The sequence below is a fragment of the Somniosus microcephalus genome, chromosome 10 (genome assembly GCF_052327205.1).
Source record: "Somniosus microcephalus isolate GS21.2 chromosome 10, FLI_Smic_1.0, whole genome shotgun sequence".
Taxonomy (NCBI): Eukaryota; Metazoa; Chordata; class Chondrichthyes; order Squaliformes; family Somniosidae; genus Somniosus; species Somniosus microcephalus.
Genome location: NC_140996.1, coordinates 106821596 through 106841321, shown reverse-complemented (window position 1 = coordinate 106841321; position 19726 = coordinate 106821596). Strand labels below are relative to the sequence as shown.

The 19726-nt window shown below is 43.2% G+C and overlaps 1 protein-coding gene across 3 annotated transcripts in view; it reads left to right on the top strand.

The window, feature by feature from the left end:
• ercc5 (excision repair cross-complementation group 5) overlaps positions 1 to 19726 on the top strand; it is an 82562-nt gene that overhangs the window by 36723 nt on the left and 26113 nt on the right. For all 3 annotated transcript variants that reach the window (XM_085998671.1, XM_085998672.1, XM_085998674.1), the window contains 5 exons: positions 284 to 376; positions 3587 to 3647; positions 12810 to 12953; positions 16470 to 16677; positions 18197 to 19279. In XM_085998671.1, coding sequence (XP_085854797.1) covers positions 284 to 376; positions 3587 to 3647; positions 12810 to 12953; positions 16470 to 16677; positions 18197 to 19279 — 1589 coding nt within the window. The remainder of the gene's footprint in view (positions 1 to 283; positions 377 to 3586; positions 3648 to 12809; positions 12954 to 16469; positions 16678 to 18196; positions 19280 to 19726) is intronic.

Below are 19726 nucleotides of genomic sequence, written 5' to 3'. Positions count from 1 at the left end.
ACTGGCAAATTTAAAAGCAGGGCATATGGAGAGGGAAAATGGGAATGGAAAGTAACATTTTGAGCTGATGTTTAAATTCTAATATTTGAAACTTGTTGATCCTAAATATTCAATGTTATAAATGTATTTTACTCCATTCATTAATGTGAGTGGAAAAGGTGGCGTGAATGTGAACAGGATTATATGTGTATCGACTTCTCCGCTTACATTAGCAACCAAAGAAATATTCTTGTTGGAGATTAAAGTTTCTGGAAAAATATTTTTCTATTTTTCTCGTCAACAGTGATGAGGTCATTCCTAGCCTTTCTCGGGTGAGAAGAGGAGAAACTGATGACATTTTTATTCTGCCTGCTTTGGTAAAGAAAGAGGAAAACAGGTTTGATTTTTTTTTTAGCTCTAATCACACTAATGTTGAAGTCCATATGAAATATTTTAGTGGATTTCTGTGTATGCAATATATTGGGATGAATAATCAAGTTCTATTATACTTGTATACTCGAGTGCTGGCACAAATAAGGTGCATTAAATAATGTTGCCACACTTCCATTGGCAGGTTGTACTGCTTGTAAGAGTACTTTGGTTTTCTCCAAAACAAGAAGACCCATTGCACAGTGCAAAATCATTGTCATGCCTACATAACATTAAATTAAAGGTTTTAGGCCTAACTTTCCTTACACTTGCCCCCAGGGAATTCCCATTTGTCTGGTATATAGATTATTTTGAAGAAGTAACAAAGAGTAGACAAAGCTAATGCAGTAGATGTAATATATTTAGATTTTAAAAAGGCCTGCAATAAAGTACCACATAGTAGACTCCTGACTAAGGTCCGAGCCTGTGGAGCCAGGGGACAAGTATCAGAATGGATAGCAAGCTGGCAATAAAACGGGGAATGGGGGGGTTAGGTAGCTACACAGAGTGGCAAAAGGTGGGAAGTGGTGTTCCACAGGGATAGGTACTGGGGCCACTGTTGTTCACAATTTACATTAACGATTTGGACTCCGGAATCAGAAGTACAATTTCAACATTTGCAGACGACACCAAATTGGGGGTTATACTTAATGCGGAGGAAGACTGTGATAAAATACAAGAAGATATTAATAAACTTGCATAATGGGCATGTAATTGGCAAATTAATTTCAATATAGATAAGTGTGAGGTGGTGCATTTTGGTAGGAAAAATAAGGAGGCCACATACTGATTGGATAATAAGAGTCTAAATAAGGTAGAGGAACAAAGGGATCTAAGGGTACAAATACACCAATCACTAAAAGTAACGATGTAGGTTAATAAGGTCACAAAGAAAAAGGCAAACCAAGCACTGGGGTTCGAATTGGGGGAGAAGATAGCGGAAGGGCTTGCCATAATTTTCCAATCTTCCATAGATGCGGGGGAGGTGCCCGAGGTTGGAAAGTGGTAAATGTGACACCATTGTTCAAGAAAGGGTCTAAGGACAATCCTAGTAACTACAGTTTAACGTTAGTGGTGGGTAAAGTTTTAGAAACAATAATCAAGGAAAAAATTGACGGGCACTTGGAGAGGTTGAAGCTAATTAAGGAGAGCTAACATGGATTTGTAAAAGGCAGATCGTGTTTGACTAATCTAATTGAATTTTTTGATGAAGTAACAGGGAGGATTGATGAAGGGAATGCAATGGATGTTGTCTACATGGATTTTTGGAAGGCGTTTGACAAAGTACCACATAGAAGGCTGGATAACAAAATTGAGGCTCATGGAATAGGTGGGTCAGTGGCAGCTTGGATAAGGAATTAGCTTACGGACAGAAAACAGCGAGTTGTGGTAAATGGCTGTTTTTCAGTCAGGAGGATGGTAGACAGTGGTGTTCCTCAAGGGTCAGTGTTAGGGCCACGGCTTTTTTTGATGTATATAAATGATCTGGCTATTAGAATACAGAGTAGAATTTCTAAATTTGCCAATGACACCAAACTTGCGGGTGTGGCGAACAGTGAGGATGATACCAATCGACTGCAACAGGACATAGAAAGGCTAGCAGAATGGGCAGACAAGTGGCAGATGGAATTTAATACAGAGAAGTGTGAGGTGATGCATTTTGGCAGAAGGAACAGGGAGAGGCAATATTCACTTAATGGCACAGTTTTAAAGAGTGCAGGGACAGAGGGACCTGGGAGTTAATGTACATCAGTCCCTGAAGGTGGCAGGACATATTGAGATTGGTTAACAAAGCATATGGGATCTTGGGCTTCATAAATAGAGGTATTGAGTACAAAAGTAGAGAAGTTATGCTGAACCTTTATAAAGTACTGGTTAGGCCACAACTGGAGTATTGCATCCAGTTCTGGTCACCACTCTTTAGGAAGGATGTGAAGGCCCATGAGAGGGTGCAGAGGAGATTTACCAGAATGGTTCCGGGGATGGGGGATCTTATTTACAAGGACAGGTTGGAGAAGCTGGATTTGTTTTCATTAGAGAAGGAGGTTGAGGGGTGATTTGATAGAGATGTACAAGATTATGACGGGTTTGGATAGGGTAGACCGGGAAAGGCTGTTCCCACTAGTTGACGGTACAAGGACTAGGGGACACAGATTTAAAGTTTTGGGTAAGAGATACAGAGGGGACGTGAGGAAAAACATTTTTAAGCAGAGAGTGGTGAGTACCTGGAATTCACTGTCGACAGAAGTGGTGGAAGCGGAGACACTCAATGTTTTCAGGGGGAGACTGGATAGGCACTTGTAGGGCTACGGGGATAGAGCGGGGGAATGGGACTGACTGGATTGCTCTACAGAGAGCCGGCACAGACTCAATGGGTTGAATGGCCTCCTTCTGTGCCGTATGACTCTGACGTGCTTAAAATCTAATACATCTCTAACTTATTCCAGTTCTGACGAAAGGTCATCAACCTGAAACGTTAACTCTGTTTCTCTCTCCACAGATGCTGCCTGATCTGAGTGTTTCCAGCATTTTCTGTTTTTATTACCTGTTGGGCAGAATGGCCTTTTTATGTGCTGTAACTCTTGTAGTTTCATGAAGGGCAGCGACCTTTTTGCCACATCTTGGTAAGGAGTGGGCGTTCCTGGCTTCTTGCCTCCCTTTCCTGAGTCATTCTTGGCTGGGCTCCCTAGCACTGGGCCTTTCAATGAAACATGGCACACTGTGGCTTGCCCAGCACTCCTGCCAACTGGAGGTTCTGCAAGTGTCCTCCGGGAAGGACCGCCCCCATCAGTTATCCCAACAGCCAACAGCCAGAAAGCCCCAGTCTGAAAGGCCCAGCATGCAGTGGCAAGACTGAGATGCTTGTGGCTGCACTTGTCTGTCTTGCTCCCTTTGCTGGCATTAGCCCCGGCCAGGAGGTGGCTAGCTCTGGTAGTGTTCCACGGCCATGTTAATGGCCCAGGAAACAATCCCAGAAATGAAGCAACACACTTCAAGGTGTGCTGTTCCTGTCCAGCACCAGGGCGGGGATGGCAGGAAAATCTGCCCTTTTTTAGTTTTACATTCATTATATTTCATTTTTTAAATGTTAAGTTGATGAGGTTTACCATTTGAGGATATTTGAATCTTTATACTATTGATATACTCTTCGCATAAGTAATCTTGTACTGTTTTTTAGTTCAGACGAAGAGGCAGAAAAGGAATGGGAAGAGCAGATGACCAATGAAAAACTACCCCAGGTGAAGTATCCTCAATGTGTGAGTGTGTCATGGCATTGGCCATCGTGAGTCTGGGGATGCATTGCTTTGGAACATAGCCCCGCCAAGCTCCTACAGCAATCTTCCCACCCTTGCCACAGAAGAGTGACGTGGGCACTATTTATCAAAAACACTGTCCTCAAATTCCCAATGGCTGAACTATCAGTGGGGATTAAAACAAACACTTCCCTCCAAGATCCACAATATTACAAGTCCATTTAAAATCTTTGTGTTGAAACAGCTTGCCTTTACTTCACCAACATCAATAACTCTTGTAGACTGAGGGTGAAGCGCGGACAGGCAGTTGGTCAGAGATTTGTGCGTGCGTTGTGAGGCCAGGCCTCTGGTCAAAGTTTGATGGGAGTGTGGGTTTGGCAGTTTAGTTGGATAGAGTATGTAAGGTGTGTTGGCTGTCATGTATAAAAAATCTACTGGAAAGCGAAGTTTGGATCCACATGGGACATGGGCTCATTGGTTACTTTGACCAATTTTATTCAGTGTATTTTATTCTTTCTTCTGGATTGCGCAATGTACAGTCAGGTCATAGTCATTTTCTGGTTTGGTTTTGCCAAGTAAATGGGGACACTACCACCAAATTATCATATAGACAAATTTAACAGTTGCATGGATTGATATACTCATCTACGAACAGGTATATACCACTCATCTTTTAAAAAAAAAAAAAAAAATTAATAAACAATGTAAAGTCTGGAATTTAAAAATTTCAAAGGAAATGAATCCCTTTTAACAACATAGAATTATAGAATGGTTACAGCTCAGAAGGAGGCCATTCAGCCCGTCAAGCCCGTGCCGGCTCTCTGCAAGACCACTTCAGCTAGTCCCACTCCACCGCCCTTTCCCTCTAGCCCTGCAAATTTTTTTCCTTCAGGTACTTATCCAATTCCCTTTTGAAAGCCATGATTGAATTTGCCTCCACCACCCTCTCAGGCAGTGCATTCCAGATCCTAACCACTCGCTGTGTAAAAAAAGTTTTTTCTTATGTCGCCTTTGGTTCTTCTACCAATCACCTTAAATCTGTGTCCTCTGGTTCTCGACCCTTCCGCCAATGGGAACAGTTTCTCTCTATCTACTCTGTCTAGAGCCTTAATGATTTTGAACACCTCTATCAAATCTCGTCTCAACTTTCTCGGCTCTAAGGAGAACAACCCCAGCTTCTCCAGTCTATCCACGTAACTGAAGCCCCTCATCCCTGGCACCATTCTTGTAAATCCTTTCTGCATCCTCTCTAAGGCCTTCACATCCTTCCTAAAGTGCAGTGCCCAGCAGCCAACTTCCTGGCACCAGGGGTGGCTCTGCTGCACAGAATGGGAGCAAAAAGAGGGGTAGAGCTATAGTAATAGGGGATTCAATTGTAAGGGGAATAGATAGGCGTTTCTGCGGCCGCAAATGAGACTCCAGGATGGTGTGTTGCCTCCCTGGTGCAAGGGTCAAGGCTGTCTCCGAACGACTCCAGAACATCTTGGAAGGGGAGGGTGAACAGCCAGTTGACGTGGTGCATATAGGCACCAACGATATAGGTAAAAAGCGGGATGAGGTCCTAAAAGCGGAGTATAGGGAGTTAGGAGATAAATTAAAAAACAGGACCTCAAAGGTAGTAATCTCAGGATTGCTACCAGTGCCACGTGCTAGTCAGAGTAGAAATAGAAGGATACTTCAGATGAATACGTGGCTAGAGGAATGGTGCCAGGGGGTGGGATTCAAGTTCCTGGGACATTGGAACCGGTTCTGGGGGAGGTGGGACCAGTTCAAACTGGACGGTTTGCACCTGGGCAGGGCTGGAGCCAATGTCCTAGGGGGAGTGTTTGCTAGTGCTGTGGGGGAGGGTTTAAACTAAAATGGCAGGGGGTTGGGAACCTGAGCAGGGAGACAGAGGAAAGGGAGACAAGGATAAAAGCAAAAGATAGGAAGGAGAAAAACAAAAGTGGCAGTCAGAGAAGTCAACGGTTTAAATCAAACATGGCCACAGTAAATAATAATTCTAATAGGTCTAAGAGCGTTAAAAAAACAAGCCTGAAGGCTTTGTGTCTTAATGCGAGGAGCATTCGTAATAAGGTGGATGAATTGGCTGCGCAAATAGAAGTAAACAAATACGATTTGGTTGGGATTACGGAAACGTGGCTCAAGGAAGGCCAGGACTGGGAACTCAACATCCAGGGGTATTCGATATTCAGGAAAGATAGGCAAAAAGGAAAGGGAGGTGGGGTAGCATTACTGGTTAAAGAAGGGATTAACACAATTGTAATGAAGGATATTAGCTCTGATGAGGTGGAATCTGTATGGGTAGAATTGAGAAATACTAAGGGGAAAAAAACATTAGTGGGAGTGGTTTATAGACCTCCAAACAGTAAGGCGGAGGTTGGGGATGGCATTAAAAGAGAAATTAAAGAAGCGTGCAATAAGGGCACAGCAGTCATCATGGGTGACTTTAATCTACATATAGATTGGGCCAACCAAATGAGTAACAATACTGTGGAGGAGTAATTCCTGGAGTGTTTACGGGATGGTTTCCTGGACCAATATGTCGAGGAACCAACCAGAGATCAGGCCATCTTAGACTGGGTATTATGTAACGAGAAAGGATTAATTAGCAATCTTGTTGTAAGAGGCCCCTTGGGTCGGAGCGATCATAATATGATCGAATTCTTCATTAAGATGGAGAATTAAGTAGTTGACTCGGAGACTAGGGTCCTCAATTTAAATAAAGGAAACTATGATGGTCTGAGGAGCGAGTTGGGTAGGATTGATTGTGGAATGGCACTCAAAGGGTTGACGGTGGATAGGCAATGGCAAACATTCAAAGACCGAATGGATGAACTACAGAATTTGTTCATCCCAGTTTGGCATAAAAATAAAACAAAAAAGGTGACCCAACCGTGGCTGACAAGGGAAATTAGGGATAGCATAAGGTCCAAGGAGAGGGAATATAAATTGGCCAGAAAAAACAATAATCCTGAGGATTGGGAGCAGTTTAGGATTCAACAAAGGAGGACAAAGGGATTAATTAAGAAAGGGAAAATAGAATATGAGAGTAAGCTTGCAGAGAACATAAAAACTGACTGTAAAAGCTTTTATAGATATGTGAAGAGAAAAAGATTGGTGAAGTCAAGCGTAGGTCCCTTGCAGTCAGAATCGGGGGAATTTATAATGGGGAACAAAGAAATGGCTGACCAACTAAATACATATTTTGGTTCTGTCTTCACAAAGGAGGACACAAATAACCTCCCAGAGATGCCGGGGAACATAGGGTCTGATGAAAGGGTGGAACTGAAAGAAATCAGTATTTGTAGGGAAATGGTGTTAGGAAAATTGATGGGACTGAAGGCCGATAAATCCCCAGGGCCTGATAATCTACATCCCAGGGTACTTAAGGAAGTGGCCCTAGAAATAGTAGATGCATTGCTGGTCATTTTCCAGAACTCGATAGACTCTGGAACGGTACCCATGGATTGGCGGGTAGCTAATGTTACCCACTATTCAAAAAAGGTGGTAGAGAAAAGGCGGGGAATTATAGACCGGTAAGCTTGACATCGGTAGTGGGGAAAATGCTAGAGTCCATTATAAAAGATGTAATAGCAGAGCACTTGGAAAGCAGTGACTGGATCGGACAAAGTCAACATGGATTTACAAAAGGTAAATCATGCTTGACTAATCTACTGGAATTTTTTGAGGATGTAACTGGTAAAATAGATAAGGGAGAACCAGTGGATGTGGTGTATTTGGACTTTCAGAAGGCTTTCGATAAGGTCCCGCATAAGAGATTAGCGTGCAAAATTAAGGCACATGGGATTGGGGGCAAGGTATTGACTTGGATAGAGAACTGGTTGGCGGGCAGAAAGCAAAGAGTTGGAATACACGGGTCGTTTTCCGAGTGGCAGGCAGTGACTAGTGGGGTACCGCAAGGATCGGTCCTAGGACCCCAGCTGTTCACAATATATATTAATGATCTGGACGAGGGAATTGGATGTAATATCTCCAGATTTGCAGACGACACAAAGCTGGGGGGGAGGGTATGTTGTGAGGAGGATGTCGTGAAACTCCAGCATGATTTGGACAGGTTGGGTGATTGGGCAGAAACATGGCAAATGCACTATAATGTGGATAAATCTGAGGTTATCCACTTTGGTGGCAAAAACAGGAAGGCAGATTATTATTTGAATGGTAATAGATTGGGAGAAGGGGAAGTGCAAAGAGACCTGGGTGTTCTTGTACACCAGTCGCTGAAGGTAAGCATGCAGGTGCAGCAGGCGTTTAAGAAGGCAAATGGTATGTTGGCCTTCGTAGCAAGAGGGTTCGAGTACAGGAACAAGGATGTCTTGCTGCAGTTGTACAGGGCCTTGGTGAGACCACACCTTGAATATTGTGTGCAGTTTTGGTTGCCTTACCTGAGGAAGGACGTCCTTGCCATGGAAGGAGTGCAGCGAAGATTCACCAGGCTGATACCTGGGATGGCAGGAATGACGTATGAGGAGAGATTCACAGAATCACAGAAACCCCACAGTGCAGATAGAGGCCATTTCAGCCCATCGAGCCTGCACCGACACATATCCCACCCGATCCCCGTAACCCCTACACCAACACATATCCCACCCTATCCCCGTAACCCCACGTATTTAATCCCCCTAACACTAAAGGTCAATTTATCATAGCCAATCAACCTAACCCGCACATCTTTGGACTGTGTCGATTGGGCTTATACTCACTGGAGTTTAGAAGATTGAGAGGGGATCTCATCGAAACCTATAAAATTCTGTCAGGCCTGGACAGACTAGATGCAGGAAGGATGTTTCTGATGGCCGGGGAGTCCAGAACCAGGGGTCATAGTCTAAGGATAAGGGGTAAGCCATTTAGGACTGAAATGAGGAGGAATTTCTTCACCCAGAGAGTGGTGAACCTGTGGAATTCTCTGCCACAGAGGGCGGTGGAGGCCAGTTCATTAAGGATATTCAAGAAAGAGTTGGATATATTTCTTAAGGCTAAAGGGATCAAGGGATATGGGGAGAAGGCAGGGACCGGGTACTGAATTTGGATGATCAGCCATGATCTCATTGAATGGCGGAGCAGGCTCGAAGGGCCGAATGGCCTACTCCTGCTCCTATCTTCTATGTATCTATGTATACTCCAGTTGAGGCCGAACCAGTGTTTTATAAAGGTTCATCATAACTTCCTTGCTTTTGTACTCTATGCCTCTATTTATGAAGCCCAGGATCCCGTCTGCTTTCTCAACCTGCCCTGCCACCTTCAACGATTTGTGAAATATACCCCCAGGTCTCTGTTCATGCACCCTCTTTGGAATTGTACCCTTTAGTTTATATTTCCTCTCCTCGTTCTTCCAACCAAAATGTATCACTTCACACTTTTCTGCGTTAAATTTCACCTGGCACGTGTCCTCCCATTCCACCAGCCTGTCTATGTCCTCTTTAAGTCTATCACTATCCTCCTCACTGTTCACTATACTTCCAAGATTTGTGTCATCTACAATTTTTTTCTTGAAAAAATTGTATATATTCCTTGAAGCATCAATTTAAAATTTTACAGAAGCAAAATACTGCAGATGTTGGAATCTGAATGCTGGAAACACTCAGCAGGTCAGGCAATATCTGTGGAGAGAGAGAAAGAGAGCAAACATTTCAGATCGATAGTCTTTCACCAAAACTGGCAGATGTTAGAAATGAACAGTTTTTAAGCAAGTGCAGAGCAAAGGAAAAATGGGCGGAAGCAAAAGAACAAAAGGGAGAGGTGTGTGATAGGGTGGCGGGTAGGAGTGCTTGAATGACAAAAGTGATCGGGATGCATTGCAAAAGGAGGTGATAATGAGTCAAGTATAGATCCAAAGGACAGGTCCATAGGAGGTGTAAATGTTCATGGAAGAATAGCCGAGGGGAAGGGAAGCATAGATAATGTCATAGTCATAATGGCACAGAAGGAGGCCATTCAGCCCATCGAGTCCATGCCGGCTCTCTGTGGGGCAATCTAGTCAGTCCCATTCCCCTGCTCTATCCCCATAGCCCTGCAAGTTTATTTCCCTCAAGTGCCTATCCAGTCTCCCCTTGAAAACATTGAATATCTCCGTTTCCACCTCTTCCGTCGACAGCAAGTTCCAAGTCCTCGCCACTCGTTGCGTAGAAAGAGCCAATGGTAGCAGGGAATGCTTTATTCATAAGTTTGACAGGAAGACCTGTCAAACCTATAAATACTATAAGCCCCAAAACATCACTAAAACTTCAAATAATTTTTTTTTTAAATCATATTTTTAAAATAAACTATAAATTACATGAAATAACTTTTAAACAATTTACATTTTTGAAAAAATTAATTACATTTTCTAACGGGGCTAACAATAAACTTACCTTTCTTTAAAGTATTTAAAAATAATAAACCTGTGGAAAAAATGTTTTAACTTTAATTAATTCACCACTTACCTTGTTAAAAGCAGGCCTTGCGCCTGCTTTTAAAAGTGTAACTCCTGGAGACTTACCCTTCCGGAGAAACCTGCAAAAAAAATGTAAATTCCATGCTCACGCGCTGCCTCGCCTGCACACGCGTTCCACCTCTCAACCCCTTCTTTCAGGGGAACGGAAGTGCCGGTTTTCCACGCATGCACAGTGCATGCACGAAACCAGCACTTCCATTGGGCTTATGGGTGAGTACCCCATGCGTACTCACCCGTGGAGACCCGAATTTCTGGGCCAATGTATTTGGTCTGCTTCTCCCTTGAAGAATTCACCTGACATGCATCATACACCCTCTTTTTTTTGTTTCATAATCTCTCTCTCCCTCGTCATTCCAAGGAGCTGTTGCTTTGGTTCCCTTACCCTTCCCTTTTGTTGGAATGTACCTAGCCTGTACTTGGAACATCTCCTCCTTAAAGATCACCCATTGTTCTGTTACAGTTTTTCCTGTCAGTCTTTGGTTCCATTTTACCCTGGCTAGATCCTTTCGCATCCATTGAAGTTAGCCTTATTCCAGTTTAGAAGTTCCACTCTAGATTGTTCCTTGCTCCTCTCCATTGCTAATCTAAATCTTATGATACAATGATCACTCGTACCCAAGTGTTCTCCCACAGACACTTGGTCGACCTGGCCCACCTCATTCCCCAGCACCAGATCCAGCAATGCCTCCTTCCTAGTTGGGCCAAGAACATACTGGTCAAGGAAATTTTCCTGAACACATTTCAGAAATTCCTCCCCCCTACTTTCCCTTTACCCTAGCATTATCCCAAATGTGTAATTAAAGTTCCTCAATATCACCACTCTATAGCTCTTGCATATCTCTGTGATTTCCCTGCAGATTTGCTCCTCTACCTCCCTCTCACTATTTGGGGGCCTATAGAATACCCCCAATAGCATGATCATACCCTTTTTGCTCCTCAACTCTAACCAAATGGATTCTGTCCTTGTCCCCTCAAGAACATCCTCTCTTTCCAACACTACAATGTCTTCCTTAATCAGCACTGCCACCCCACCTCCCTTTTTTCCTTCCCTATCTTTTCTGAACACCTTGTACCCTTGAATATTAAGTGCCCAGTCCTCATCGCTTTTAAGCCACATTTCCATTATTGCCACAACATCATATTGCCACGCGGCTAATTGTGCCTGTAGCTCACCAACCTTATTCACCACACTTTGTGTGTTTACGTACATACTTTTTGAATTTTTTGTAGTTTTTCTTTGTCTGCTCCTATCAATATGGTACTACTTCTGCCTCTAATACTACTTTCTTCTAGTACTATCCAACACACTCACTCTTTTATGCACCTTATTCCTCTTTTCTACTCCTATATGCTGGTGTCCATCCCCCTGCCAAGCTAGTTTAAACCCTCCCCAACAGCACTAGCAAACCTTCCTGCGAGAATATTGGTCCCGGCTCCATTGAGGTGTAACCCGTCCGGCTTGTACAGGTCCCACCTTCCCCAGAAACGGTTCCACTGCCTCAGGAATCTAAAGCCCTCCCTCCTGCACCATCTCTCCAGCCACGCATTCATCTGTTCTATCCTCCTATTCCTGTACACACTAGCACGTGGCACTGGGAGTAATCCGGAGATTACTACCTTTTGAGGTCCTGCTTTTTAATCTCTTTCCTAGCTCCTTAAACTCTGCCTGCAGGACCTCATCCCTCTTTCTGCCTATGTCGTTGGAACCGATATGGACAACGACCTCTGGCTGTTCCCCCTCCCCCCTCAGTGTCCTGCAGCTGCTCAGTGACATCCTTGACCCTGGCACTAGGGAGGCAACACACCATCCTAGAGTCACGCCTGCGTCCACAGAAATGCCTAACTGTTCCCCTAACTAATGAAACCCCTATCACTTGCTCTTCCACTCTTCTTCCTTCCCCCCCCCCCCCCGGTGCAGTTGAGCCACCCGTGGTGCCGTGGCCTTGGCTCTGGCTGCTCTTCCCAGAAGAACCATCACCCCCACCAATTTCCAGAACTGTGAACCGGTTAGCGAGCGAGATGCACTCTGGGGATTCCTGCACTACCTACCTGGTCCTCCTTCTCTGTCTGGTGGTCACCCATTCCCTCTCTGCATGCACATTCTGAGGCTGCGGGGTGACAACTTCTAGAAACGTGCTTTCCAAGTATTTCTCAGCCTCGTGGATGCACTGTGGTGACTCCAGCTGCCGCTCAAGCTCCGAAACCCAGAGCTCGAGTTGCTGTAGCTGGTGACACTTCCTGCACACGTGGTCGTCCAGGCCGCAAGAAGCGTCCAGGACTTCCCACATGGCACAGGATGTGCAAATCACTGGACTGAGCTGCCCTGCCATACCTCTGTCAGTTTTAATGAGTTAATCTATAAATTTAATACAGTATGTTACAGTTTCCTGCTCCTAGTATAAACCACTGCCTTAGTTTAGAGAGAAAAAAATCTTTTATTAGGTTATTATTCTTGAGCTGCCAAAAGTTTTGAAAAGCAGCAACATGCAAGGAGAGCCATATACAAGAGGCTCTCCCCCCTGAACAGCTGATCAGTGTACACCCCTCTCTTGCTGCTCCTTACAGCACAATCCCCTGCTCCCTTGACTAATACCAAAATTCTCAGGGATAATCGAGCTTCTACTGCATCTTATTTTTACTTCATGAAAAGTAACGAATAATACTTTTTATTTACATTGTTCAATTGCATTTAGCATGAATTTCTTAAGAATCCTCATTCTGTGGACATTGAATCAGAGGACTTTGCTAGTTTACCTCCAGAGGTAAGGCATGAAATCCTGACGGACCTCAAAGAGTTCACCAAGCGTCGAAGAAGTCTATTGCAGTCTATGCCTCAGGTATGTTCATTGTTTCATAGTGGGGAAAATGTATTACAGTTGAGATTTATTCAGAGATTAGTTTGTATTTTTTGTGCTTTATCCTATCTTAAACCATGAAAACTTTATGAATTATTTAAACTAGTCACATAATTCTCAAAAAAATTCCAGTTAATGCTTTGCAATAAATTTACAGTAATTAGGTTGTATTCATTAGTCTTTTAGTGTAAATGTCACCAGGCATCAGTAGTACAGGGCATACTGGCAGTTAAGGAATAGTTTCACATATGATGTTACAGGATTATCTCCAACCTGTGCTTGCCACTAATGAGGCTCCATGCTAACAGCATAATTTTGTAAAATGACCCTTTTAGTGTCTGGACTGTTGAAAAATGTTCAGTCTGTCACTCTTAATGATCTGATAAACTGGAGTTTATGCTACTGGTACAAACATGCACCCAAATCTAAATGCAAAGCCTGAACCCTTAGACCACCTTAAAACTTTGTACTCGCTGGGCCAGCCACATTTTTAGCACGTTACTTCACGCACCAAGAGGCTGAGATATTTAACACTACAACAATAGTACTCCAGAAAGCTATTACTGTACTACTGTAATACCTAATAATGTTATGATATACTTTAAAAAAGCCAGAAGAAAAAGACTTGAGTATTTTTACTCTTTCTCTCTTCCATATTAGCTATGAGCATACACGCATATACTGATTTTTATAATGTGTTCCATTCCTTACAACTGCAACTTGCATTTATATAGCGCCTTTACCGTAGTAAAACATCCCAAGGTGCTTCACCGGAGTGTTATCAAACAGAATTTGACACCAAGCTGCATAAAGAGATATTGGGACACGTGACGGGTTTTAAGGAGGGGAGAGAGGTGGAGAGGTTTAGGGAAGGAATTCCAGAGCTTTGGGCCTTGGCAGCTGGAAGCACGGCCGCCAGTGGTGGAGCAATTAAAATAGGGTGTGAGCAAGAGGCCAGAATTGGAGGAGCACAGCTGTCTTGGAGGTTTGGAGGAGGTTACAAGGATGAGAATTTTAAAATTGCGTTGTTGCTGGACTGGTTGCCAATGTAGGTCAGCGAGCACGGGTAATGGTTGAACGAGACTTAGAGCGAGTTAGGATACAGGCAGCAGAGTTCTGGATGAGCTATAATTTATGGAGGGTGGAAGATGGGAGGCCGGCCAGGAGTGCGTTGGAATAGTCAAGTCTAGAGGTAACAAAGGCAACAACAACTTGTATTTATATAGCACCTTTAATGTAGTAAAATGTCCCAAGGCACTGCACAGAAGTATTATAAGACAAAAAATTTGACACCGAACCACATAAGGAGAAATTAGGGCAGGTGACCAAAAGCTTGGTCAAAGAGGTAAGTTTTAAGGAGCGTCTTAAAGGAGGAAAGAGAGGTGGAGAGGTTTAGGCAGGGAATTCCAGAGCTTAGGGCCTAGGCAACAGAAGGCTTGGCCACCAATGGTTGAGCGATTTATAATCGGGGATGCTCGAGAACAGAATCAGAGGAGCACAGATATCTCCGAGGGGGGGGGGGGGCAGATGGGGAGGTGGGGGGTTGAAGGAGATTAGAGATAGGGAGGGGCGATGGAGGGATTTGAAAACAAGGATGAGAATTTTGAAATCGAGGTGTTGTTTAACCGGGAGCCAATGTAGGTCAGCGAGCACAGGGGTGATGGGTGATCAGGACTTGGTGCGAGTTAGGACACGGGCAGCTGAGTTTTGGATCACTTCAAGTTTACGTAGTGTAGAATGTGGGAGACCAGCCAGGAGTGCATTGGAAAATTCAAGTCTAGAGGTAGCAAAGGCATGGATGAGGGTTTCAGCAGTGGATAAGCTAAGGTAAGGGCTGAGACGGGCAAAGTTATGGAGGTGGAAATAGGCGGTCTTGGTTATGCTGTGGATATGTGGTCAGAAGCTCATTTCAGGGTCAAATATGACAGCAAGGTTGCAAACAGTGTGGTTCAGCCTCAGACAGATGTTAGGGAGAGGGATGGAGTCAGTGGCTAGGGAACGAAGTTCGTGGCGGGGACCAAAAACAATGGCTTCGGTCTTCCCAATATTTAATTTGTGAAAATTTCTGCTCATCCAGAACTGTATGTCGGACAAGCAGTCTGACAATTTAGAGGCCGTGGAGGGGTTGAGAGAAGTGCTAATGAGGTAGAGCTGGGTGTCATCAGCGTACATGTGGCAACTGATGCTGTGTTTTTGGATGATGTCGCCAAGGGGCAACATGTAGATGAGAAATGGGAGGGAATCAAGGATAGATCCTTGGGGGATACCAGAGGTAACGATGCGGGAGTGGGAAGAGAAGCCATTGCAGGTGATTCTCTGGCTACGATTAGATAGATAAGAATGGAACCAGGCGAGTGCAGTCCCACCCAGCTGGACGACGGTGGAGAAGCGTTGAAGTACGGAGTGGTCAACCGTGTCAAAGGCTGCAGACAAGTCAAGAAGGACAAGGAGCGATAGTTTACCTTTGTCACAGTCACAAAGGATGTCATTTGTGACTTTGATGAGAGCCGTTTCGGTACTGTGGCAAGGGCAGAAACCTGATTGGAGGGATTCAAGCATGGAGTTGTGGCACGGATTTGGAGAGGAAAGTGAGGTTGGAGATGGGGTGGTAGTTTACAAGGACGGAGGGGTCAAGGGTTGGTTTTTTGAGGAGAGGGGTGATGACGGCAGATTACAGGGAGAGGGAGACAGTACCTGAGGAGAGAGAACCGTTAACTGTGTCAGCTAACATGGGAGCCAGAAAAGGAAGTTGGGTGGTCAGCAGTTTGGTGGAAATAGGGTAGAGGGAGCAGGAAGTGGGTCTCGTGGACAAGATGAGCGCGGAGATGTCATGAGGGAAAAGCGGCGAGAAAGATGTGAGTTCAGGGCTAGGGCAGGGAGGAACCTTTTGAGGAAGTTTCAGCAGCAGATGAGATGAGGCGGGGTGGAGTCGGGCGATGTTACATAGGTGGAAATAGGCAGTCTTGGTGATGGCACAGATATGTGGTCGGAAGCTCATCTCGGGGTCAAATACAACACCAAGATTATGAACAGTCTGATTCAGCCTCAAACAGTTGCCAGGGAGAGGGATGGAGTCGGTGGCTAGGGAACGGAGTTTGTGGATGGGACTGAAGACAATGGCTTCGGTCTTCCCAATATTTAGTTGGAGTTTATGTGTACCATTCCCTATTGGTTATCTAGGTATTTTATAATAATAACTTATATTTTGCATTGTTATGAAGCTCTTGCATTATGGCTGCCATATCTTTTTGCAGTAAGCAGACGTAAGTATTGTTCCACTATCCTGACAGTAGACAAACAATATAATGTGCGACTCACTGACAGGAAGAGAGGGTATTACGGCAAAATAGTGCTTTTCTCAAAAACAATGAACAACTCTGTGAATTATATTTGTTAAATCAGCTGTTGACTAAGGGGAAAATAATCTTTAAGTAAAGGTGTATTTTATGTCTAAACACAAATTTGTTTTTATAAGCCATGGTACTTTTTTTTCCAAAGGAGTCAACTGATTTTTCCCAGTACCAGCTGTCTGGCCTGCTTAAACGTAACAGACTTAACCAACACATTGAAGGCATTCAGAAAGAGATGAACAAACAATACTGCGGGCAAATTCAAATGGAGCACAATAATGAGGGGGGATTCATAAAGGACGTGGAAATCAGACGGCTTGCATCAGAAGATAATTCACACTATATTCTGATAAAAGGTGCAGTGAATATAATTGTACACGCAAGTGATTATGTATCACTAATAGGTTTTAACTTTTTTATTGAATACATTATTTACATGGCTACTCCATGGAGCCTTATATGTTGTCTTTCATTCAAAGTTTTAGTATGTAACAGCTCTCACCAAGTAAAATTATTTTTCTGCTTCTGTAGTACAGCAAAAAGGCATGATGAGGAAATTTTCAGGCTTGCTTAGTGTCCTCAGTAAAGGTATTTAAACATGACTAGGGAACAGCACCTTTTTATCTCTCCCATGTATTTATTTGCTACCTTATTTTATCCTTTAGCACTATTCATTACACATTTGGAAACATTCTATTTTCATGCATAGAAATTTATACAATAAGTACATCATACTAAGATTTGCAATATGTGAATCAGTTTTACATTTATACAAATGATCAGGAGAATACACGCTGCTCCCTTTCAGCAGATTTTTTTTCCAGATCTTCTCTTTTACTATAGTGTCAGCCAGTGGTTCAGTTGGTAGCACTCTCATCTCTGAGTCAGAAGGTTGTGGGTTCAAGTCCCACTCCAGTGCAGTACTGAGGGAGTGCTGCACTGTCAGAGGTGCTGTCTTTCGGATGAGACGTTAAACCGAGGCCCCGTCTGCTCTTTCAGGTGAACGTTTAAGGTCCCATGGCACTATTTTGAAGAAAAGCTGGGGAATTCTCCCTGATGTCCTGGTCAATATTTTTCCCTCAATCACAAACAGTTTATCTGGTCATTACCACATTGCTGTTTGTGGGAGCTTGCTGCCGCCTTTCCTACATTACAACAGTGACTACACTTCAAAAAGTACATCATTTGCTGTAAAGCGCTTTGGGATGTCCGGTGGTCATGAAAGGCGCTATATAAATGCAAGTCTTTCTTTTGATGTTGAAATTATACCTTTTTTTTAGAAGAAAATATATTTAGTTCCTACTTTGCTGCAAGTTTTGAGTTCACTAGTGGCATTTGACCCTAGCAGTCTCCGAATGGAAGGGCTTTTCCGACATATAACCTGAATTTTGTTCACCAGGGATCTTGGTTTATTTGGGGGATGGGGGGGTTAACATGTTTTTTAATTACAACACCTGGAGAAAATCAAAGTTGTTCAATTCATCAGCTCCTTCCCATTGAGTATCATCTGTCAGCACTAACGTAAATACTACACAGTGATTGAGAAATGCCCTACTGGCGTCAATCAACAAATAAAACCGCATTATGGTAACGAGTAGCAGAAAATCAAAACTAACAACTTTTTGGATGGTTGTAACAGTTTTTTGGGGGTTTTATCTTTAATTTAAAAAAGCTCTCTATGGTAGAGCTAAACATCTGATTGAGGTTGTTCGAAGCTCCATGAATGCAATAAATATCCGTCACACTAATTACAGACATTGTATGAACAATAATGTGCATGGATGATTAACTGAACTGAATAGTTATTCTTCCAATTTCAATAAATCTGTATGCCAGAAGAATTTACATAAATTACAATATTCATTTAACTTCCAGGGATGCAGTCAAAAAACAGTGAAGATACAGAGAAGAATCGACGAAATACCACACCAGTGAAAATGACTAATTTGACTGCTGCAGAGCTGGTCTCAAACACTGGTTGGGAACCTTTTAAAGATATAAGTCCGCCATCTTCTCCGACAGCAAGAGCGGCTAGAGCTGAGAATGATGGTGCTGCTACTGCTGCTCCTCCTTCCCCACGGACTGTGATTGCCATACAGGCAGCCATGTTGGAAAGTAGCTCAGATGAGGAAATGGAATCTGGAGAAGATAAATTGTTTCCTCTTGAGCGTGGCAGCACTCTGTATTCAGCTAATATTGCTGCCAAAAATTTAAATTTGTCACCAAGGACTCACCAAGCCATTCAGCATGCTTTAAAAGATAATGAAATGACAGAGGATGTAAAAAGGGATAGTGAGAATGAATATGATGGTAGTAGAAAACAAATTGTTAGGAGCTGCAGCTCAAATGATGAGCATGAAGGTCAAGAAGTGTTTGACAGTGAAAATCAGCTTCTCAAAATATCTTTCAATCCAAAGACTACCCAAAAGAAACCGATAATATCTAGAACTGTTCAAAGTTGTGACATGCAAGAGAAATTTCCTGTAGCAGATCAAAGTTCCTTCATCCTTTCAGTCAGTGCAGCAGAACAAAATATCAATGTTACTACAGCAGATATAGCCAAAGTAATTAATAACGAACAGAAAATTGAACAGTTACATTTTCAAACTCCTGAAACTCTGAAGGAACATGAAAATCATGCCAAAATGCATTCCAAAGATGATGGAGGAATAATCCTTAACAGCAGGAAATATATTCATCCACTCGAAACAGTTAAATTCGCAGAAAATAGCAATACAAACAATGGAGCCATTCCAAACGTGGAACAACCTCCTTCTGGTGTTGCTATGGGCACGCAGCCTGTTGATGCTGTAAAACCACTTCCGCACACAAAGATGAAAGGAGAGCTCGATCTGAAGGGTTTCATTTCTTCTGCAAAAGAAAAGCAAGGTTCAGTAGAAAAAACCTTTGCTTATCAGAAAATGTGTGCTAAGAATGAAGATGGAAGCGATTCTGAGGGTAATGGGTTTTTTTAAATTGAGAAATCTAAGCAAAAGGCCAATGGCTATTGTGTAGGACAGCAGGGCCTAAAAGTAAGAGAGAAGATGTGCTATATCAATTAGAAATTATTGTAAGCTCTCAGCATTTTCATTGAAATTTTAATTTGATATGCTCTTCCATGGTGCTGAGTGATAATTTACCCCAGTCATGGGTCAGTTGCCCACCTTGAGTATTGCAGTGATGATGGGGCACTTCCATTGTAATTTTTTTTAATTACTTTTATACATTGGGTAATTATAGTAGATACGGTGGTAAATAATGTAACCAACCTGCCAAGCACTCTTATTTCCAGCTTCTGCTATTTCATAGGTGCCATTGTTGCAGTGTAACAAATTACACTGTATTCTACTTCCAAAAGTACTTGAATACATGTGAAATCCATTGGGCTTGATTGAATATGATTTT